Source organism: Plectropomus leopardus, chromosome 10, assembly GCF_026936395.1.
Source record: "Plectropomus leopardus strain MGB_pleo_1.0 chromosome 10, ASM2693639v1, whole genome shotgun sequence".
In the NCBI taxonomy this organism is placed as follows: domain Eukaryota; kingdom Metazoa; phylum Chordata; class Actinopteri; order Perciformes; family Serranidae; genus Plectropomus; species Plectropomus leopardus.
The window spans coordinates 21,452,476-21,470,580 of record NC_142185.1 but is presented as its reverse complement, the minus strand read 5'-3'; the positions used below and the strand labels follow the sequence as shown (position 1 = coordinate 21,470,580).

Here is an 18,105-nt window from a genome sequence, read left to right as displayed (position 1 = left end):
TCCGCTGGGTACGCTGGAAACCCCAATATATTGGCCTACTACTAACCACTGACCCCAGAGGCTAAATTCTTGTCAGAACCATAACCGATGGGGTCTGAGATTGGTGTGTAAGTGGTGAGAAAGACTGAGGCATCTGACAGAGAGCTCAGTATTATAGTGGAGAATTATGCCACTTGTCATAATGATATGCCCTCCAGTCAGTCAGTCAGTCAATCAGTCAGTCAGAGAAGCAGGTAGTCAGCTGGTCAGCTAGTCCACAGAGGGAGAATGGCAATCAGCCTGCTCAGCCTCACTGAGACAGCTACACTCCAGGCCTGAGCAGTGAAATGCAGCTCTGACGACCATTTAGACTGTTGGCCGAAAGCCAGCGAGCAGACCCAGCAATTATCTTGCTGGAGGCGCAGCCTGTCTGCTTTAACAAAGGTCAATTTCACACTTTCATAGATCAGTAAAGCAGTGTAGGATTCATTTTTGTTCCCACACTGCTCATTTTACAGATTTTCAACAAGTAAATGCAAAATGGTTGTTCTATGTTCAGTGACAATATGTAGATGATTTAAAAAGGGACTTCTATTGTTGCAGGTCACTGTGCTACTGAAAAAATACAATTAAAATACAATTACAGTGCACCTTATACATGGAATAAATTACAAATAAACTTAAACTTGGACACTGTTTCACCATTAAATCTTGTTAAATGCCTTATTTCAGATTTGGTTTTAATTGAGTGTAAATGCTTTTAAATATTCTTCTACCCAATTTTTATTTTTAGCTATTAATGTTTGTTGTTTTGTATGATTTTATTGCTATTCTAACTGTTATTTGTTTGATTATTGATTCTTTCTAATGTTTTTTTTCATGCTTCGCATCACTGAAAAGGAGGTTCTCCCTTTATTGACTTTCCGAGTCTTAAATAAAGATTTGAATGAATGAACGAATGACAAAGGTGTGTATTCATCTGAAGTGGTGTTAATTAGGAAACAAAGGCATAAAATAATAAGTGACTTCTTACCATTATTTGTAAAGTACTTCATTCTCTTGGCCATCACAGCTGTTTTGTCTCTGGAGTCAAAGAATGAAAACATAGTCGTGTCCTCCCAATCATCTACAACTGCACAGCAAGATAGAAAAAGTAAAAATTATAACAGACATATTTGGCCTGTGAATCAGTGAGGGATATTTTAACAACAGTAGTGCAGTCACCTGGCTTGGCAGTGAAGTCGAGGTACTTCCGGTCAGTGCTAAGAATTAGAGGGTTCATCCTTGGCACCACATTGGCCTGCTCCATCAGATAGTCCACCACATCTGAGCCCTCAGTCAACTGACCCTGTAGGCAGAGGACAAAACAGTAGAGAATGACTCACTGAGAACACCAGTCCACTAGGAATCTTATGTGCGGCCTATTTCTGAACAGGTAACAGTGACGTGTCACCATTTCTGCAATAATGTGAAGGGCCAGGGAGAATTATTCATACACTAAACTGTTAAAACCGCAGACTGAAATATCCTGCTCTTTAGCAAATGTAGCGAAAATTATGCTAGATATTAATCAATAAGTGAATACGCTTTTAATGATTTACCACAATATGTTAAACACACAGTACTAGCTCTAGTTTAATCATAGACTCTGCTGCTGCAATAAACCACTATCTAATATCAAGCTCATAGTAACCCCCGGCCAGTGTGTGCAATATTACTTGTATGCATACTGCAAGCATGGATGAACTGCCATTGGAACACTTCTCTGCTTTTTTTTTTTTTTACTTTAGTTCACTCATGTATATGTATATTAATCTAAAGGTTCTACTCCTGGCCCAAAAAGAGGTAGGTTTGGCAAGTTTAATATGAGGGGCGAGTATGTTTCTGTACAGACCATGAAGGCAGCTCTCTGGAAGGCAGTGGTTGTGTCCATTATGCGCTGCAGGATGATGGTTTCCAGCTCGTCTGGGTCCATCTCATCAGTACTCAGAGGGACTCCATTAAATAACGCCAGCGGCAGGGCACCCAGACCACTCTGTTTGTAGAAGAGGGCACCATCCTGGAGTGCACAAAACATGGATTAAATCATTGGAACCTCCCAATTAATAGAAACATAATGATCATTCCTACTCCAGAAATGGAAAAAAAAAAACAAGAGGGAACTATTTGGTAACCTCTTCTGTGACGGCCATGTCAACATGTGCAATTATTGCATCAAATCAATTGCAGCCACATCCATAATAACAAATTTGCTCATATGTAAGTCAAAATAAATAAATAAGTAAATAAATAAATAGGCATGTATCCTCAATGCCAATGTTGAATGTTGTTGGAATTAATATTTCTTATTTTAAGGGCTGTTTGTGGTTTTTGGGGTAATGCAAAATTTCAATTATATTGTATTATAAAATGAATATATTATAAGTATGACAATTATAAGACACTGTGATCCTGAATGAATGATCCTGATGAAAAAATGTTAAGTGAACAGCAATAATGAAGTAATATGATACTCAATGTTATTAGTCATTACAAAATGCTTTATGTGTTATAATTATTAATGATCGATTATGAATATTTATGAGTGCTTATAACTGTAATTATAAAGTGTTATGAGCAGATTATAACGCTAAAAAAAGTATGTTTATAGGGAATTGTAGATAGGCCTAGTGTTTCCAACAATTTAATCTCCTTACCTTTCTTTTGTCATCATACTCGGACTCTACACCGAGAATCCTTTCAGCGTTGGCTTTCGGGAATTTTCTCTTCAAGTAAGCAGTGATTGTATCAACAGACAGCGTCTCCCCTACGTCTACTTTGTTGTACAACTGCAAGAGAGTGGCAAGTCAGATCAGATTTGATCTCCCTCTTCAGATTCCTGCGACTGTCAATAATTCCCAACTCTATTTGAGAGAGCAGATACCAGAGGCAAAATCCCACTGACTCATCTAGTCCAATAATGTCTCAAACCATGGGAACACAAGGCACAATAAAACAACTGACTTCTGAGGCACGAAGACATATGAGCTGGCGAGGAGTTTGCTTTACTTGTTCTTCAAGAGGTGCTTGCTAAAACAACAGAGATTTATACATGTGATATACTTACTGAGACCATGGACATCAGAGCCTGGGATAAATCGTACTCGTCTGCGATGTAATTCAGCAGTCTGTAAAATCCAACCCCTGCATCTGAGAAGCCATCAATCTCATCTTTGGTGTCGACAACAAACACAAATCCAATTCTACAGAAAGGGGGCAAAAACAAGTATTCAATTTGCAGGTGAAATGAGAATCACTACCTGGTTAAGATTATAAATGCCAAGCGTGGACCACATAAACAGCTGTGGAGGTGTAAGAAATAACAACACCAACCTCAGGGGGATCTTATGTTTGTAGAAAAGCTCTGCTAGTTTCACCAGCTCAACACTTTCTTCCTGTACTGGATCCAGGAATAGCACCTAACCACAAAGGCATCATCATCAAATCTTAATCATTTACAAATACCCATTTTCCAACTCAGATCACGGATGAATCAGAGTTTGGCATATACAACAATACACCCAGTCCAAGACAGTTCTCATAATCAGAGGCAATGTTAAGCATTCAAAATGTACACAGCATTCTCTTTTATAATTGTATCTCATGATACTTACTGAAATGTTATGATTGCAAACACCCACAATTTGACAAAAAATATTTTTAATCTTGTCTAGCAGAGAGGAGTTTCACAGTTTCACTCAATTCCCTTTCCTTTATCACCACACTACCCTGCAGCATTTCAAGCCTCAGTAGGACTTACAAGGTTGAAGAAATTGCGTCGGATTTGTCGAATGACACCAGGAAAGGTCGCCCTGAGGAGCTCCTGTACACCTGTGGGCCAGCTGCGGTACATAGGGTCATTCTCTATGTCATTTATCCACTGAAAATGAATGATAAAAAGAGGGCTTGTGTGACAATGATCATATTCATTAGCTGAGTGCAACCAAAAGAACAGCAACCCTGGAAAAGTTAGAGATTTAGTACACCAATTAAGGACAACTGTGTCTGGTGTTATCATATTTCGACTACATTGATTCAGTGGTTATGACATGATACGTATCAAAGGAATTTAAGTACCAGAGCTGCAATAATTAATCAATGAATCAACTTTTAATAACTTTTAAAAACACTTTTAATTGCCAATTAAATTGATAATCGATTAATTGGTTTGTCTAATTTTATTTCATTTGTTCTATTTTTTTAAGAAAAAAGTGTATATTTTCAAGTGTTCTTTACTCCCCCATGAACTAAACCAAATATCTTTGGGTTGTTGACAAAACAAGACTTTTGAGGTTATCATCTTGAGATCTGAGAAACCCTGATCATGTTAATCAGTGTCTCTTCTCACTATTTTCTGACATTTTAGAGACCTAACAACTGATTGATTAAACAAAAAAATAAACAACAGATTAATCAGAAATGAAAATAATTATAAGTTGCAGCCAAGCTAAATACTAGGGATGTTCCTAATGACAAAATTTAAACTAAGACTAATTCAACAAGCCTTTAAGTAAGAAAACACTAAAAAAAAAAAGAGTTCAAATGAGCACAGTTAAATCTATAAGGGTAAACATTGTCAGAAAAAAAATAGCATATAAGGGCCATTTGAAATTGTTAATCACATTTTTCAATAACCAAATCATATTATAAATGCCAATGAAATGTGTGGCACAGTTCAATACTAAAAAAAATGACAACAACTCACTAAATAAAAGTAAATGAATAACATTTACGAAAAACAATGTTTTGGGAAATTATTTACAATAACAAATCTTTGGAAAACATGGCATCAGAAACAATGCCATTTTTCACTGTATTAGAAATATTTGTATTTTATGCGATTGTGAACGTAATCACATAAAATACAAATATTTCTAATACATTTAACTGACTGATTTCATCAAAACGTGTAAAAGATAAATAGATTCAACTTAAATGTGCTTTAACTGAGCAACTTGCCCGCTCAATAAACAGGCATGTAAATATAGCTGTTACACAGAACATAAGTGAACAATTCTGGTCGTAGTTTTATGTAGTATGAATTATGGTTATATGTTTTTTATGGTTTATTTCCTCATTTTTATAATGCCTATGTATTTATATCTTTCAGGGCTTTCGCAATATTTAGTAATGTTTTTGCTGTATGGAATTTATTACTGTGTGTACCACTGTACTTTCTTGTTGACTACATATTGTTTTAAATCGACTGCAGCTGTGTGTAGCTCTATCGCCCAAGCAAAATGTCCCCTCGGAGACAATAAAGCATCTTATCTTAATTCTGTGGGCAGAAATATGCTGGATCTGATGTGCACAATATTTAACATAGGCACTTTTACCCACCATCAGTAGGCTTTTTATGATAAATGACCATAATCATTGTAGCAAAATGATCCATCATTGCTGGCCAATCTGGCACTGACTGTGGTCTTTCTCTCGGTAACTTACGGTACAAGCCTCCCCACAGTGCAAACGTTTGCCTCGCTGGTTCACCATCATTATTTCTGTTACACTCTTTCTTTCTGTTTCCCTCTGTGTGTGTGTGTGTCTCTCTCAGACACACATAATGCACAAGCAAACTGAAATGACAGACCTCTGAGTTGAATGTGGAAAGGCTTAAATTCTTCATTTTGTTGGCATTTTTATAGTACCTTGGATATTAAAATGGCCAGAGGGGCAAAAATGAAAAGTTTTTAATTTGATAGCTTTTCTTGGCTGAATTCCCAATTAATACCTGAAGTTTCTGGCAGGCGCGAGACTGCTGCAATAGCCTGATGACTGATACACCAATTCCCACCCTGGTAGACAAAGAAGAAAAACACCTGCAGTGCTGATCTGGGCCAGAAGAATAATGCTTTCTGACAGCACTCACCATTATGGCTGGATGTCTGATATCTAAGGCATAGCTGTCATCCACAGCGTTCACAGGCAACCTCAGCAGCTTGCCCTGATGTTCTCCTTTTATACCTAGGTTATGAAGCCCTTCTAGGACCCTGGCCTCGCCTCTGAGGATGTCTAAAATACTGTGAATACAAAACCACAGGTTAGATTTTTATAAATATTAGCAGTGTGGCAGTGTTGTCTGCTGTGCTCCTAACTCTGATCTTGTTGCATCAAGATTACTGAGTCGAAGCACAGGTCTGAAGCTTCCTGGGGAGAGTACAGGGCAAACCACTGGTCCATCCTGCTGAGTTCCTACCTGAAAGGGTTGTGAATGTCCAGATCAATGTGCAGTCCATTGATGAACAGCTCCCCGTCTCCCGGGTGAACACCAATGGTCTCACTGAGGCGCTGAAAAAAAAAGGCTCAAAGTATTAGTTGGATGCCCCTAAATGAACGATTCTAATGTCAAATTTCTGATCTTTTGACAGTAAGAAATATGCACAGAGACTACAGCAGTAAGTGGAAGGGATAAAGTGGGACTAGAGAAAATAAAATGTCACACTTGATATTGTTATGGAATTTATTTCAGACATAGATTAGAAAATCATTCTCTAAAATAAAACTTGTGCAATGACTGAAGATGTTATCAAAGGAAACCTCCTGCACCGTCATGTGGAAACGCCGCTTATTATATCGTACCTTTTGGTTCTCCTCAATTTCTTTTCTCATTTCCTGCTTTACGGCCACTCTTGTCAGTGATCTGTGGGAACAGTAAAACATGTACAGTCACCATCAGCTTTTACCACATCCCAAGCCGGCAGTAAAATGCCAGTTTTAATCTCCAAAAACCTGTGGGCCCACAAGATGGTACGTTTTCAGTCAATTCCCTATAAACACCCGACGCTTACTCAGCACTTTTTGGTGTTATTACAAGCTGCCAGAGCCAAAATAAGCAGACATCAAAAAGCTGATTACATCTCTGAACTAAAGTTGTATTTATTGCGGGTAATGCTCAAACAAAGGGGTTTATAAGAGACATATTTCTTGTGCAGTTTAATAACAGCATTTGTCGTGCCTGGATTCACACATTGTAACACAAAGTATAGTCTCCTTAAAATATGGATTCTGGACTGGTACCAAAGAGTAAATAAGATAAATTTACTGACCTGGCTTTGCTCGGAAAGTTCTGACTGAGGTCTCGCATGAGCTTCAAAGCATCAAACTTTGGCACGGACATGATTCTGGCAGCTGCCTGGATGCTCAGATCTGTGGAGATCAAATCATGAAATCATTAACATTTGTATCTATGAATGCAAATTAATTTAATTAACATGCAAGGCAATCGAAGGAGATTATAGTCAATACACTGTGTTTAAATTACTAAAGAAGTATATCACTGCATGAAGAATGGTCTTTTCACAAAACTAGGGTATCTTTGCAGTAGAATGACACAAATACTGTGAAACTGGTGTTAGATGACTGGAGATGAAGACAGCTATGGCATTCGCTTTTGCTCAAGAGATGTAAAAACCTAAAACTACCAGAATGCACTGCGCCGCAACTGACTATAAAGACGCTTTCGCTGGTGGGTTATGTTATACGAGCTTGACCATTTTGAGATTTAAAAAATATATATATTAGACGGCTGGCAACAAACAGTCTCAAAAATATGTTTCTATAAATGGCTTTCAGCCTTAATTTTTATAATACAGGAAACAGAATGGCACCTGCTGCTTGATCACAAATTCTCCTATTACAGCGTGACAGCACACTAAAATATGTTTTTGAGGACACTTGAAAAGGCAATACAGTATCAGATTCTTGCTTTATATTTGATCAGCTCTGCCTGTTTTTACTCTTTGTTCAGAGTCTGGTCTAATTTGAGAGAGAGAGAGAGAGAGAGAGAGAGCGAGAGAGAGAGAGAGCGACAGAGACAGAGACAGAGGCTTGTCTCTCTCTTGATCCACTTTATAGTCTTTGGCTTCGTGGTGGCGGGCAAACAAAAATTTAGTTTGAGCAACAGCTCTAGAGCCACTGAAAATGCGCTAGATGGTGCACTTTGAGATGAGAGAGCATCAGGGAGATCTGGGCGCTGGCAAGATGGAGGGAAATTTACCGCAATTCATTTACACATACTACCTACATTGTTGTGATACAAAGCTGGTTGAAAATCGGTATCTTTTTAACTGTTGGTCAAAGACACACATTTCCAACCACAAATGGTACAATATGACATAATTAGAAAGCTAAAAAAAACAAGTGAAATTGTAAATTAATACCTTGCATTTCCCACACTTTGAGAGGGACCATGTCATTGGTACTATCCAGGAGATGTTTCCGAAGCTCAGTGAGTTGCTCCTGAAGTTCAGGGTGAGATTTCCTTAAAAGGGAAAGCAGATATAAGTAAGATACAAAGACAGTTTTTATCTCTTTATCATGTCACAAAAACCACAGGTGCAATAACAGAAAAATACATGAAGAAATATTTATGGTACATGAGATATGAGAGTACATGAGAGACATTTTAGGTACTCACTTTAAAGTTCCAAAAACGAAGCCTTGGACTTCATCATTATTATCATCCTCAGCATTTGTGATTGTCTTTGAATCTATAAAGCACAAACTGTTTGTTTTATTGACTTGGTTGCAGTGAAGTTCTGCACTGAATGTTTGATAAGTCACAAACTGACCTTTTACTTTAGTGTCATCCACAGCTTTGTATTCTGTGCTTTTGATCGCCAGCTCAACACCATACCCGGATAAAAGCATCTTTTGAGGCTTTGGATGCTGCAAGCAGTGAGAAATAGAGTGATGGCTTAAAGCAAAGACAGTGCAGAGTTTTGTTTACATGTACATTTCTGTCAGAGGTAACAGAAATAATCAAGGATCATCCCATGGGGATGCTTTCTGCCTTTACCTATGTACAATATATGGCAGACATTATGTGGACAGGTGTTCTAATTAGTGGGTTAAGCTAGCAGGTAAATAAAATCCCGTTTACAAGCATTGTACTGTTATTCCTTATTCACAAACATCAGGATTAGAGTGGGTCACACTGAAGAGACGTGGCACCGTGATAGGATGCCATCTTTACAATGAGTTAATCAGATTTCTGCTTTGCAAGATATTGCCACAATAGGCTGTAAATGCTGTTATTGTGAAACGGAAACGCCTCAGAGCAACAACAGCTTAGCTGCACAGCAGTAGGCTGAATGCTGACGCCCAAAAAATTGTCTTCACTTGCAAGATGCAGCAGTCACTCACTATCAAGTTCCAAAATGCCTCAGGAGGCAACTTCGGAACGGATCTTTTTTCGGGGGGAAACATTATGATATGGGTTTCCATGGCTGAACAGCAGCACACATGCGTAATGTGGGCAATAAGAGTCGGCAAAAGAAAAGTGTTGGACTGGACAGCAGTAACTGCACAGCTTGGTGGAGAGGGGTAACCGTCTGAGCTTGCTTTTCATTGTTTTGGCTAGGTTCCTTCCAATTAAGAATAATGTCAACACTTGAAATTAGTGCCCGGCACAGTACATATAGCTCGAATGTTCACATACTTTTGGCTTCATATTTCATATCTTCATATGACTGCCCCTCTGTGTTTGATGTGCACGTCTACTGCCTGCAAGAGGGATTTTTTTCAACCCTACACAGTGAAGGAAAGTTATAATCTATAACACGTTTTACCAGTTGGAACAAGAATCACACGGGCCCCCACATACAGCAGCAGCTTCACTGACATTCAACCTTGACACAGATGTCACTCGGTTTCAAAGCACTGCCTCACGCCTTCACAGGCACAATCAGAAGACTTTCACACCCACACTCTGCTTTTCTTCACCACCCATCTTAAAGAAAAGCACCTTTTACTCCATCAAAGGTGTCTGTATCTCAGTTAATTTTTTGAGTTTTGAAGAATCCACTGAAAGGAATAACATGTCACTGTCGTATCGCTGCAATAGTGCCATCATCTTGAGTAAAGATGAAACAATGGTGGTCTATGGCACAGAGGAATAAGATAAATTAGGCTGCACAGGCAATGCTTATCACTGGATTTGTCAATAATTAAAACATATAATAGCACAAGCCTTATTCTTTAAAACCTAACAGACTTCTTCTGTGCGAAAAACAAAACATAGAAGCCCAAGTTAGATTACTGAAAATCTTTTTCTCTGAGATAAACAGTAAACCTTAATATTTATTAAAAACATTTAATCACTGGAACATTACTTCAAAAGCCTTGCTACTCACCGCTACAAAATGCCGCAGCACATAAACAAGTGTGCCCTCTCCAGCCTTCTCTGACAGCACCTTATGAAATGCTGTGAACTTCTTGGTTCCAATCTCGGCATAGAGGATCACAACTGGTACATCTGTTTTATTAACCCCTGGATATGTGTGATCATTCTTGTATAAATACGGTCTTGGCCTGCAAACATTTTTAAATGTTGTAAAAAAAGCATTTCAGGAAAAAATAATTTGTATTAAAAGTATTTCTGTGGTCACTCCAGATAAAATGCAGTCAGTGAAAGAAGAATTTTTAAGAAAAAAATAACGGTGTAAACTTTTCATCTTGTTCTGCACTACAAATTGAGTTTATCCACAGAAGGGAAGACAGTGCCATTCTGCGTTACCTGCCTGCAGCTGCCTTCAGGAGCTTCTTGATGTCCTTGGTACTGCAGCTATGTTGACCGTGGATGGAGACAAAGGCAGAGCAAGCCTCAGGCGGAGGCTCATCACTGGCTATCTGTGAAAGAGCACAGAGGAGTGAGAAAATGTTCTATAACACGCTGGCATCAACATGACGCTAACACTGACAGCATCTGGCGAACACAAGAGATGTTCCAAAACCATTTTTCCTTCTCTATACTAACTCCAAATTCTGAAATTGCATATTGGCCGCCACCTAGTACCAATCCCATATCATTGCAAAAGAAAATAGAAGGCTGTACTAACCCTGTGTGGATGTGAAATGATTGGTGTCATTGTATGGCATAGCACAGGTTAAACCTTTACCTGGTAGGACCCTCCAGTGTAAAATATTGTCACATTACTGACATCTTGCTAAGGGCTAACATTACACTATTTACAAGTTATCAATTCTTCTTCGCCATTCTGGAGGAGTAGTTTACAGTGTCTGCACAGTGCAACTTCATGTGTAGGCTACTGCTTTAGAGCAATAAAAAATAACCTATTTCCAGTAGGGACACAAGATATTGGATTTTTTGCCAGTAGCTAATATGCTGATATATAACAACTCATTTAGCTGATAACCAATACCGATATTGATATATCCACATTTGAGTGATCATCAAGTGTATTTTGTAGTGGAATTAACATCATATTATGCATACTCTTATCGTGATTGCCCACCAGCAGATCGAGTCATAAAATGCAATGTTTTTTAGTGTATGTAACATTCATTCGTTCTGCAAAATAAGAAAAATACTTGTACTGTTTTGTGAATGTTCACTTTGTTAATTAAAAAATAAATGAATACAAATATTGGTTTCTCATATCAGCAGAAATTAGCATGCTGGCCAATAAAACCAATATCATTTGATAGCGATGACGTGCAGATATTATTGTGCATCCCTAATTTCCAGGAACAACTGCTGTTTAATTTAAGTGTGAAACTTCATTAAAGTTTATTATTAAATTACATGGTACCAGATCGGTGCATGGATAGACTCACATACTCGCTGATACCATTAATCATGGATAAATCAGGTACATGATTTATTCTCAATAGTGTCCAGCAATCACCAAAACTGTGTCACCAAAAAAACAATTCATTTCAGCTACTGAGGGTCATTATTCATTCAAACACTTAACACATTTTATAATGAAAGAACTTCATCAACCAGTGCATCATAATGAAATTCCTTCTTATCATTGCTGAAACCCACGCAGCAACCTCCGAGGCCGAAAAATTAAGCCAATGCAGAAGTGCCAAAAACTGCTTTCTTTGAACGGCCACTTGAGGCTTGTTCCAAAACAGAATAAATCCCCACAGGCTTTTAAATTAAAATGCCCAGCTTTACAGTAGAAATAAACATGTTTACAGCCTGCTACAAAACAGTTTTGGTCGCTATAAGTAATTACAACATTCATGTCAACTGTAAAGGAGGTGAATTTTAATATATCTTAAACATTTACATTTTATTAAGTTATTTTAAAGTTACGCATGTTGAGGGGTGAGCTGCTTTGAGTGACAATCCATCTGCCGATAGTGTCCTCGGCCTCTCAATAAGATCCACCCCTCCCTCTTCACAGCACCAGTTTCTCTCCCAAATATAGTCACCAAGATGGCTACAGCTGAAATGCCGAACATGAGGCTTCAAAATGGGATTCCACAAACCAATGGGAGACATCAATCCAAATGCTAAAGAATTGTGCACACAGAGTGCACTGAAATGTCATAAGTCTCCCACTATTAAAGTCGTATTTAGTCTACTGCCAACTAAGTAGTATCCATTTAAAATTCATGTCATGTAGACACCAGTTTCAAATAAATAAATGTTTCACGGGCCTCAGCAAATACCTTTAATGTATTCCCCCTACTTTCAGTAAGCACTTAATAGTAAAAATAAATATGTAAAATTTAAGTGCTTGAATTATCACTTTGTACTGTAAAGAGAAAAATCTCACTGCCAAAAATTTACAGAAAATAGGAACTATGTAGAAAGGAATAAAATGCAAATCCCCTCTGCAACCACACTGTCCATCCACAGAATACTCTGTCTGACTTTCTTGCCAGACTATTTCACCATCCTTACATATCATTTTTGTTGACTGTGGGAAAAATCTTTTGGCCTCTGCTGTCATGTACTTACACTGGGCATCCATTGCAGGTTTTGCTTCCCTGTCTCTCTGTCGACCTCTCTTACCAAACCATCATGGATTTCTACATCTCTTTCTCTGGCATAAGCAAGATATTGTTCCTCTGAGATGTTTCATATAAAGGAATTGTGGAGTTTGAGATACAGCCTTCTAAAACTAAACTTCTAAGTAAGTGATATTTAGATTATCTAGTTCAAAAATGTTGAGGATGGATTGGATTATCTAGTGCTGACTATGCGAGGCTGTTTGACTTAATTATAATTAATGTCACTTGCTTTGTCTTAATTAGCAATTTTATCTCGTTTGGGGTTATGTTCACAAGGGACCTGTCTGTCACAGAGCCTGCAGTATGCTTTAAGCACTTGTTTTGAAGTTTTTCTTTTCTATTACTTATTTCAAGTTTGTCTTTTGTTTTGCATAACGTAGGTTCATCTTCTCAACCTGTCACATCCTTTGACAACGGTGCCTGAGATGGTTCACATCTCATTCTGTTATGCAACTAACAAAACTGCAGTCTCAAAATGATCAAAATATCTATCACACCTTGCCAATGATGAAAATATCAAACAGAAAAGCTCCTTTTGTAAGTTGACAGCAGTGATTACAGATAATGTAGGCATGTCATGAGAAAGGACCAACTTTAAAATAACTCCATCATTATTGGTCAATTGTCATCAAATATTCTATTGATAATTAACAAGACTAAAATGTTACAGCCATACTAGTGGATCTGTGATCCTGTGTCAGATTTGCACAGTGTTTTTTTATGCTAAATGTTAATGTATGCCCACAGTGATACTGCAGATGTTTAGCAGTTAATGTTAATGGTAACCATCTTAGTTTGGAGAGTTTACAGGTATAATTAGTCATAAACCAGTTGCAATTTTGACCCAATGATGTGCAAGATGAAAACTCAGGGGAACGTTAAAGTAACTGATATTCATTCTCTGAGGACCGTGAATATCTGGACCAAATTTTATCCCAAAACATCAATCAGATGTTTATATATTTTACTGGAAAAGTGAATACTGTGACCTGCTGGTGGCACTAGAAGACAAGTCAGAGGGTCACAAAAGTCACAAAGATTCATCCTCTGGGGACTACAAATATCTGTTCCAAAATATACCACAAGCTCTTGACTGGGTGGACTGGTGTTATCTAGAAACTGTAGTAGCACTAAGAATTCCTAAAAGTGAACCTTTTTGATTTTTCTGAATTTTAAGACTTTTAGTAGCTGACATCCTGCCTTATTTTATACATTTCATCAAATTAAAATAACTTACTGCACTGACTTGTTTCAAGCAAAATCTAAACACACATCTCCAATGTTTTTATTTAAATCTGACTAGGCAATTTTGCAATCAATCTACATTTGCTGGACTAAAATGTCAGAATGGACTTACTGGACCTAAAGGTTAGCCTGTTATTAATTTATTTGGCCTTAAACAAGACCATTTCTTTCTGAAAGTTAAGAAATACTTTGGAATAGTTTGCAAATATTTTGAATTGCATCTGAAAGTAACATAAAAAGCCACCAAAGCAGTCTTATCGATTTTGATAACCAACACTAACGTGTCACTGGATCGATTAGAGAACCTTGCACATTTGAATTCTGTGAGAAACCATAGATATATAGATACGGTTGTGAGATAATTAGTTATTGATATGTAGTATTTCACACAGTTATTTCAAAATAATGTCTGTCATATAAAGATTTTGCCACAGAAACTGAGAAAAACTGTAAGTAAGTCCTGCAGAGCAGCGCGGGTTTAAGACTTTGGTAAACAGACAATGTAACCGCCTCTGACAATAAATGGACCTGGCTCTCTTGCATCACGCAATAAACATACTTGAACATAGAACATACCTGCTGGGATGCATGAACAGCTGGTGAGTATGACCGTAGGGCCAGAGCAAATCTGAGGAGATTAACCTGAAGATCTGTGAGGAACTGGCCAGCCTTCTTCAGGATCAGGTTGTAGTACGAGCGCACAGACTCTGTGAGACAAATCAACATCAGTAAAAATTATGCTTTTTAGAAGAGAAGCACACCTGTCTGGGTTTGAAAGTATTTAAAATTGATTTGGAGTCGAACAACATACCTCCTTGCTTGTATACTGTGAGCTCTTTCACTGTGTCAACAAATTGCCAGAATTTCTCATTTCCATCTTCTCCAATAAACTCGCTGCATAAGATTAAACAAAAGTATTAGTAAGCATTAGTCAGTAACCACAGTATTTACCCAAGTAACAAGGGTTTAAGCAACAGCCTACATAATTAGTTTATGTTTTCTGGTAATAATTCAGCCTAGTCTTGGTACCATAATATCCCCATGAAGGAGCACTAATCTTGTCACAGTGCAGGAATATCTAACTTTGATACAATACCTTTAAAAAATATCAATAATCTGAACCATTTTCAATACCATGGTAAATACTGACACTGAGGGCATGAAATTGTATTTTTTTCAATTCAAAGACAGATATAAAAAGGCAAAAAATGTCTTGGTTCGTAGCAGAAAACGGAAGAATTACTGTAGTAAACATTAACAAAAGAGAGAGCAAGAAACTGCAGCTGGTAATGGTGTATTGATTCTGCCAAAAATGAAATAAAACTGTTTTAGTCAGAATCAACATTTCAATACATGCATATTTTTGACAACACTAGTTTGCACACAGCATTATACAGACCTTAGAGGCATGCAGTAGTTTTTGTTTTTTTTAACAACCAGTGTATTTTTGAACACACAAGAAAAAAAAGACCAACAGAGTGGTGTTTAGTAACACCATAAAAAGAGAACTTTGACAGGGTAGGTTAAAAACAGTGTTTTGTAAAAAAAAAAAAAAATTCTGGCTGCTATTTATGTCTATTATTATAAATACTACAGTTATGATCCACTAAAAAACACTTAAAATGCCTTTTGGGACAAAATCCCTTCTCCAATGGATGTACTTGTCCCTTGTAACTGATAACATTATAAATGACTGCATTCCATTTAGGTGAGCCAGCCACTTCCAGGGTGTGTGTGTGTGTGTGTGTGTGTAATGCAGAGGTCAGCAACCTTTAATATTAAAAGAGCCATATTTGGTTTTAAAAAATCTGTCTTGAGCCACTAAACACATTCGAGTCTTATAATGAAGGTCACACAGCCTATTAAATCTAAATTAGCCAATCAACATCACTAAAAGGACCAAATAAGCATTCATCAACATCTTTTCCCACAAGGTAGCTAACTCTGCATTGGACTATTTATGATTATTAGATGCAGAGTTGAGAGTGAAAGAGAACAAAGCTATCCAAGCATTAAATTATATATATTTATCTCTAAAACTTCCTTTTTTTGAATTTTGAATCCATTGCTAGCCTTGCAAGAGAGACTGAAGACTAGCCATAGCTTTTGAGGTTCAGCAAAATGTAGAGGCACCAGGCCATAGGCCAACTGTATGAATCACAGTTTCGTTAACTAAGTGTTAAAACAATTATTTTATTCAGTGTATACGCTAGATATTTTTATAATTTGAGAATGTAAGAGTCATTTTAGTTCTATGACAATTAGAAATGAAAATAAAACTGTTATAAAAACAAGCATTATTCATCTCTTTATATATTTGTGTGTGTGTGTGTGTGTGTGTGTGTGTGTGTGTGTGTGTGAAAGCTATGGGAGTGATTTGAGAGGGGCAAAAGTGCAGCTCCAGAGCCGCAGGCTGCCGTCACCTAATGCATATTGGTCCACTGTCATGGCTCACTGGGACACCTGGATGAAACCATGGATGTATTAAGAAAACCTGGATACAGCCATGGATGTGGGGCCCCATACATTCCTATGAGAGCTGCTCAGGGGCGCATGAAGCCAAAAAAGGTCTATTTCTGTCGTCTGAATGTACCTGGATCTTCTTCTAACTACTGCTGGCAGAGCAGCTGACTTCCAGTGTAGAATCCCGCTAGCTTGAATAGCAATAAAATAATTAAATCTTATGGCTCTTCCAGGTTTTCCAAATGTTACCAAGCTGAATGGATTAAATCTTGATAGTGAAATGAGTAATTCTACACAGGTTTTGATGCTCACAAAGATGTATTCACTGATTTAAAGACATCCCTTTCCCAAATGAAGTAAAATGGGGAAAAGGATTTGTGGGTCCCATAGTGTCACATGACAGTGTAATTCCACTTTTGGCCCCTAGGTAAGATTTGCTTCAAAGCCAATCGCTCTCCCTCAGGGCTAAGACAGAGACAGAGACATTGTTTACAAGATAAGGTTCTCCTGTGCTTTTTCTACTATGACAAGTCAAACCACCATGAAAAGGGTCTATTTTCAGTGTGTTTAGCTTAGGGTGCATTTGGGGGGCTTGGAGTCATGACCTCAACATCAAAACCCTGTCTACGGCCCTGCTTACTACACATTTGTGTGAGTGCATGCTGTTCAGGGGTGAGTACCTTGTCTCCAGAAGGAAAGGCGTCATGTTCCACTTTGCTTTTAGACTGGCAGTGACGCCTTTGGGTGCTGATATGGCATGGTGTGTGCTCAGCAGCAACAGTGACAGCACAATAACGATCCTCATAATCTCCGGCGACACGTAACATGAACCTAAAGCGGCGGAGAGCAAATACAAAGCCGTCAGTGAAGTACATTTGCCTTTTGAGTGGTGCCAGTCAGTGCCACGTAGTTACTCTAAGTTAGTAAGTCAACCACAACACTGCAGTACATGCAGGTCTAGACAAAAACACTCCATAAACACTCAAGTATACACTGTTGCGTAAGATGTTAGCTACATGTAAAAATCAAGTTAGCTAGACCTATTTTGGAAATAACGGACGATGAAAGGGGTCACACAGAGTAGACTGAAGTTAGCATAAAAGTAAACAGCTGCTCCTATGAATGAAAACGCCACGCTAACGTGTTTAACGAACAAATATCGCTTACTACAAAAATGCGGCAATATAATGTTGCAATAGAAATATGGCCACAGTGTTGCCAATAATATAACTCTCACCCCGTTAGTGATGCTGACCGCTTCCATACAAAGCAACGGGCTTCAGGTAGGTATTTTGGGCAGCTAACCAGCGCAGCTAACGTTAGCTAGTTGCCGGGGTAGCAGCGTATTGTGGTGGCTCGCGCTGACCGTCACTCGAGTCTAAAACAACCGTTCAATGAAAAATTAAACATGGCGTATTGTTATTTTAGGCTCATTTTGTTACTTTGTCAACACGGGCACAATTAGTGGCGGCGTGTGTTTGGTTTATAATAAAACGGTGGTAAAGTTGAATTTATTCTGGCACAGCGGTAGACAGCTAAAGAGGCAGACGCTGAGGCTCAAACACTGGAGCATGTTGCTGCTGCACCGCTGTGTAGCTATAATACATC

General features: G+C 38.1%; 1 protein-coding gene across 4 annotated transcripts in view; it reads right to left on the bottom strand.

Annotated features, from left to right (window-relative positions):
* The window catches only part of uggt2 (UDP-glucose glycoprotein glucosyltransferase 2), a 59,860-nt gene that overhangs the window by 40,967 nt on the left and 788 nt on the right, over positions 1-18,105 (bottom strand). For 2 of the 4 annotated variants that reach the window (XM_088083287.1, XM_042494123.2), the window contains exons 1-20: positions 17,735-17,997; positions 17,178-17,328; positions 14,846-14,928; positions 14,611-14,741; positions 10,535-10,647; positions 10,152-10,329; positions 8,589-8,685; positions 8,435-8,507; positions 8,178-8,278; positions 7,065-7,164; positions 6,598-6,658; positions 6,215-6,306; positions 5,888-6,038; positions 3,779-3,898; positions 3,352-3,437; positions 3,086-3,221; positions 2,676-2,807; positions 1,874-2,038; positions 1,204-1,327; positions 1,013-1,111 (exon numbers count right to left, since the gene is read on the bottom strand). In XM_088083287.1, the coding sequence (XP_087939413.1) occupies positions 1,013-1,111; positions 1,204-1,327; positions 1,874-2,038; positions 2,676-2,807; positions 3,086-3,221; positions 3,352-3,437; positions 3,779-3,898; positions 5,888-6,038; positions 6,215-6,306; positions 6,598-6,658; positions 7,065-7,164; positions 8,178-8,278; positions 8,435-8,507; positions 8,589-8,685; positions 10,152-10,329; positions 10,535-10,647; positions 14,611-14,741; positions 14,846-14,928; positions 17,178-17,302 (2,167 nt within the window). In that variant the 5' untranslated portion in view covers positions 17,303-17,328; positions 17,735-17,997. Of the gene's footprint in view, positions 1-1,012; positions 1,112-1,203; positions 1,328-1,873; positions 2,039-2,675; positions 2,808-3,085; positions 3,222-3,351; positions 3,438-3,778; positions 3,899-5,887; positions 6,039-6,214; positions 6,307-6,597; positions 6,659-7,064; positions 7,165-8,177; positions 8,279-8,434; positions 8,508-8,588; positions 8,686-10,151; positions 10,330-10,534; positions 10,648-14,610; positions 14,742-14,845; positions 14,929-17,177; positions 17,329-17,734; positions 18,000-18,105 lie in introns of those variants that run through there. The other 2 variants (XM_088083289.1, XM_088083288.1) reach the window with 2 other exon arrangements.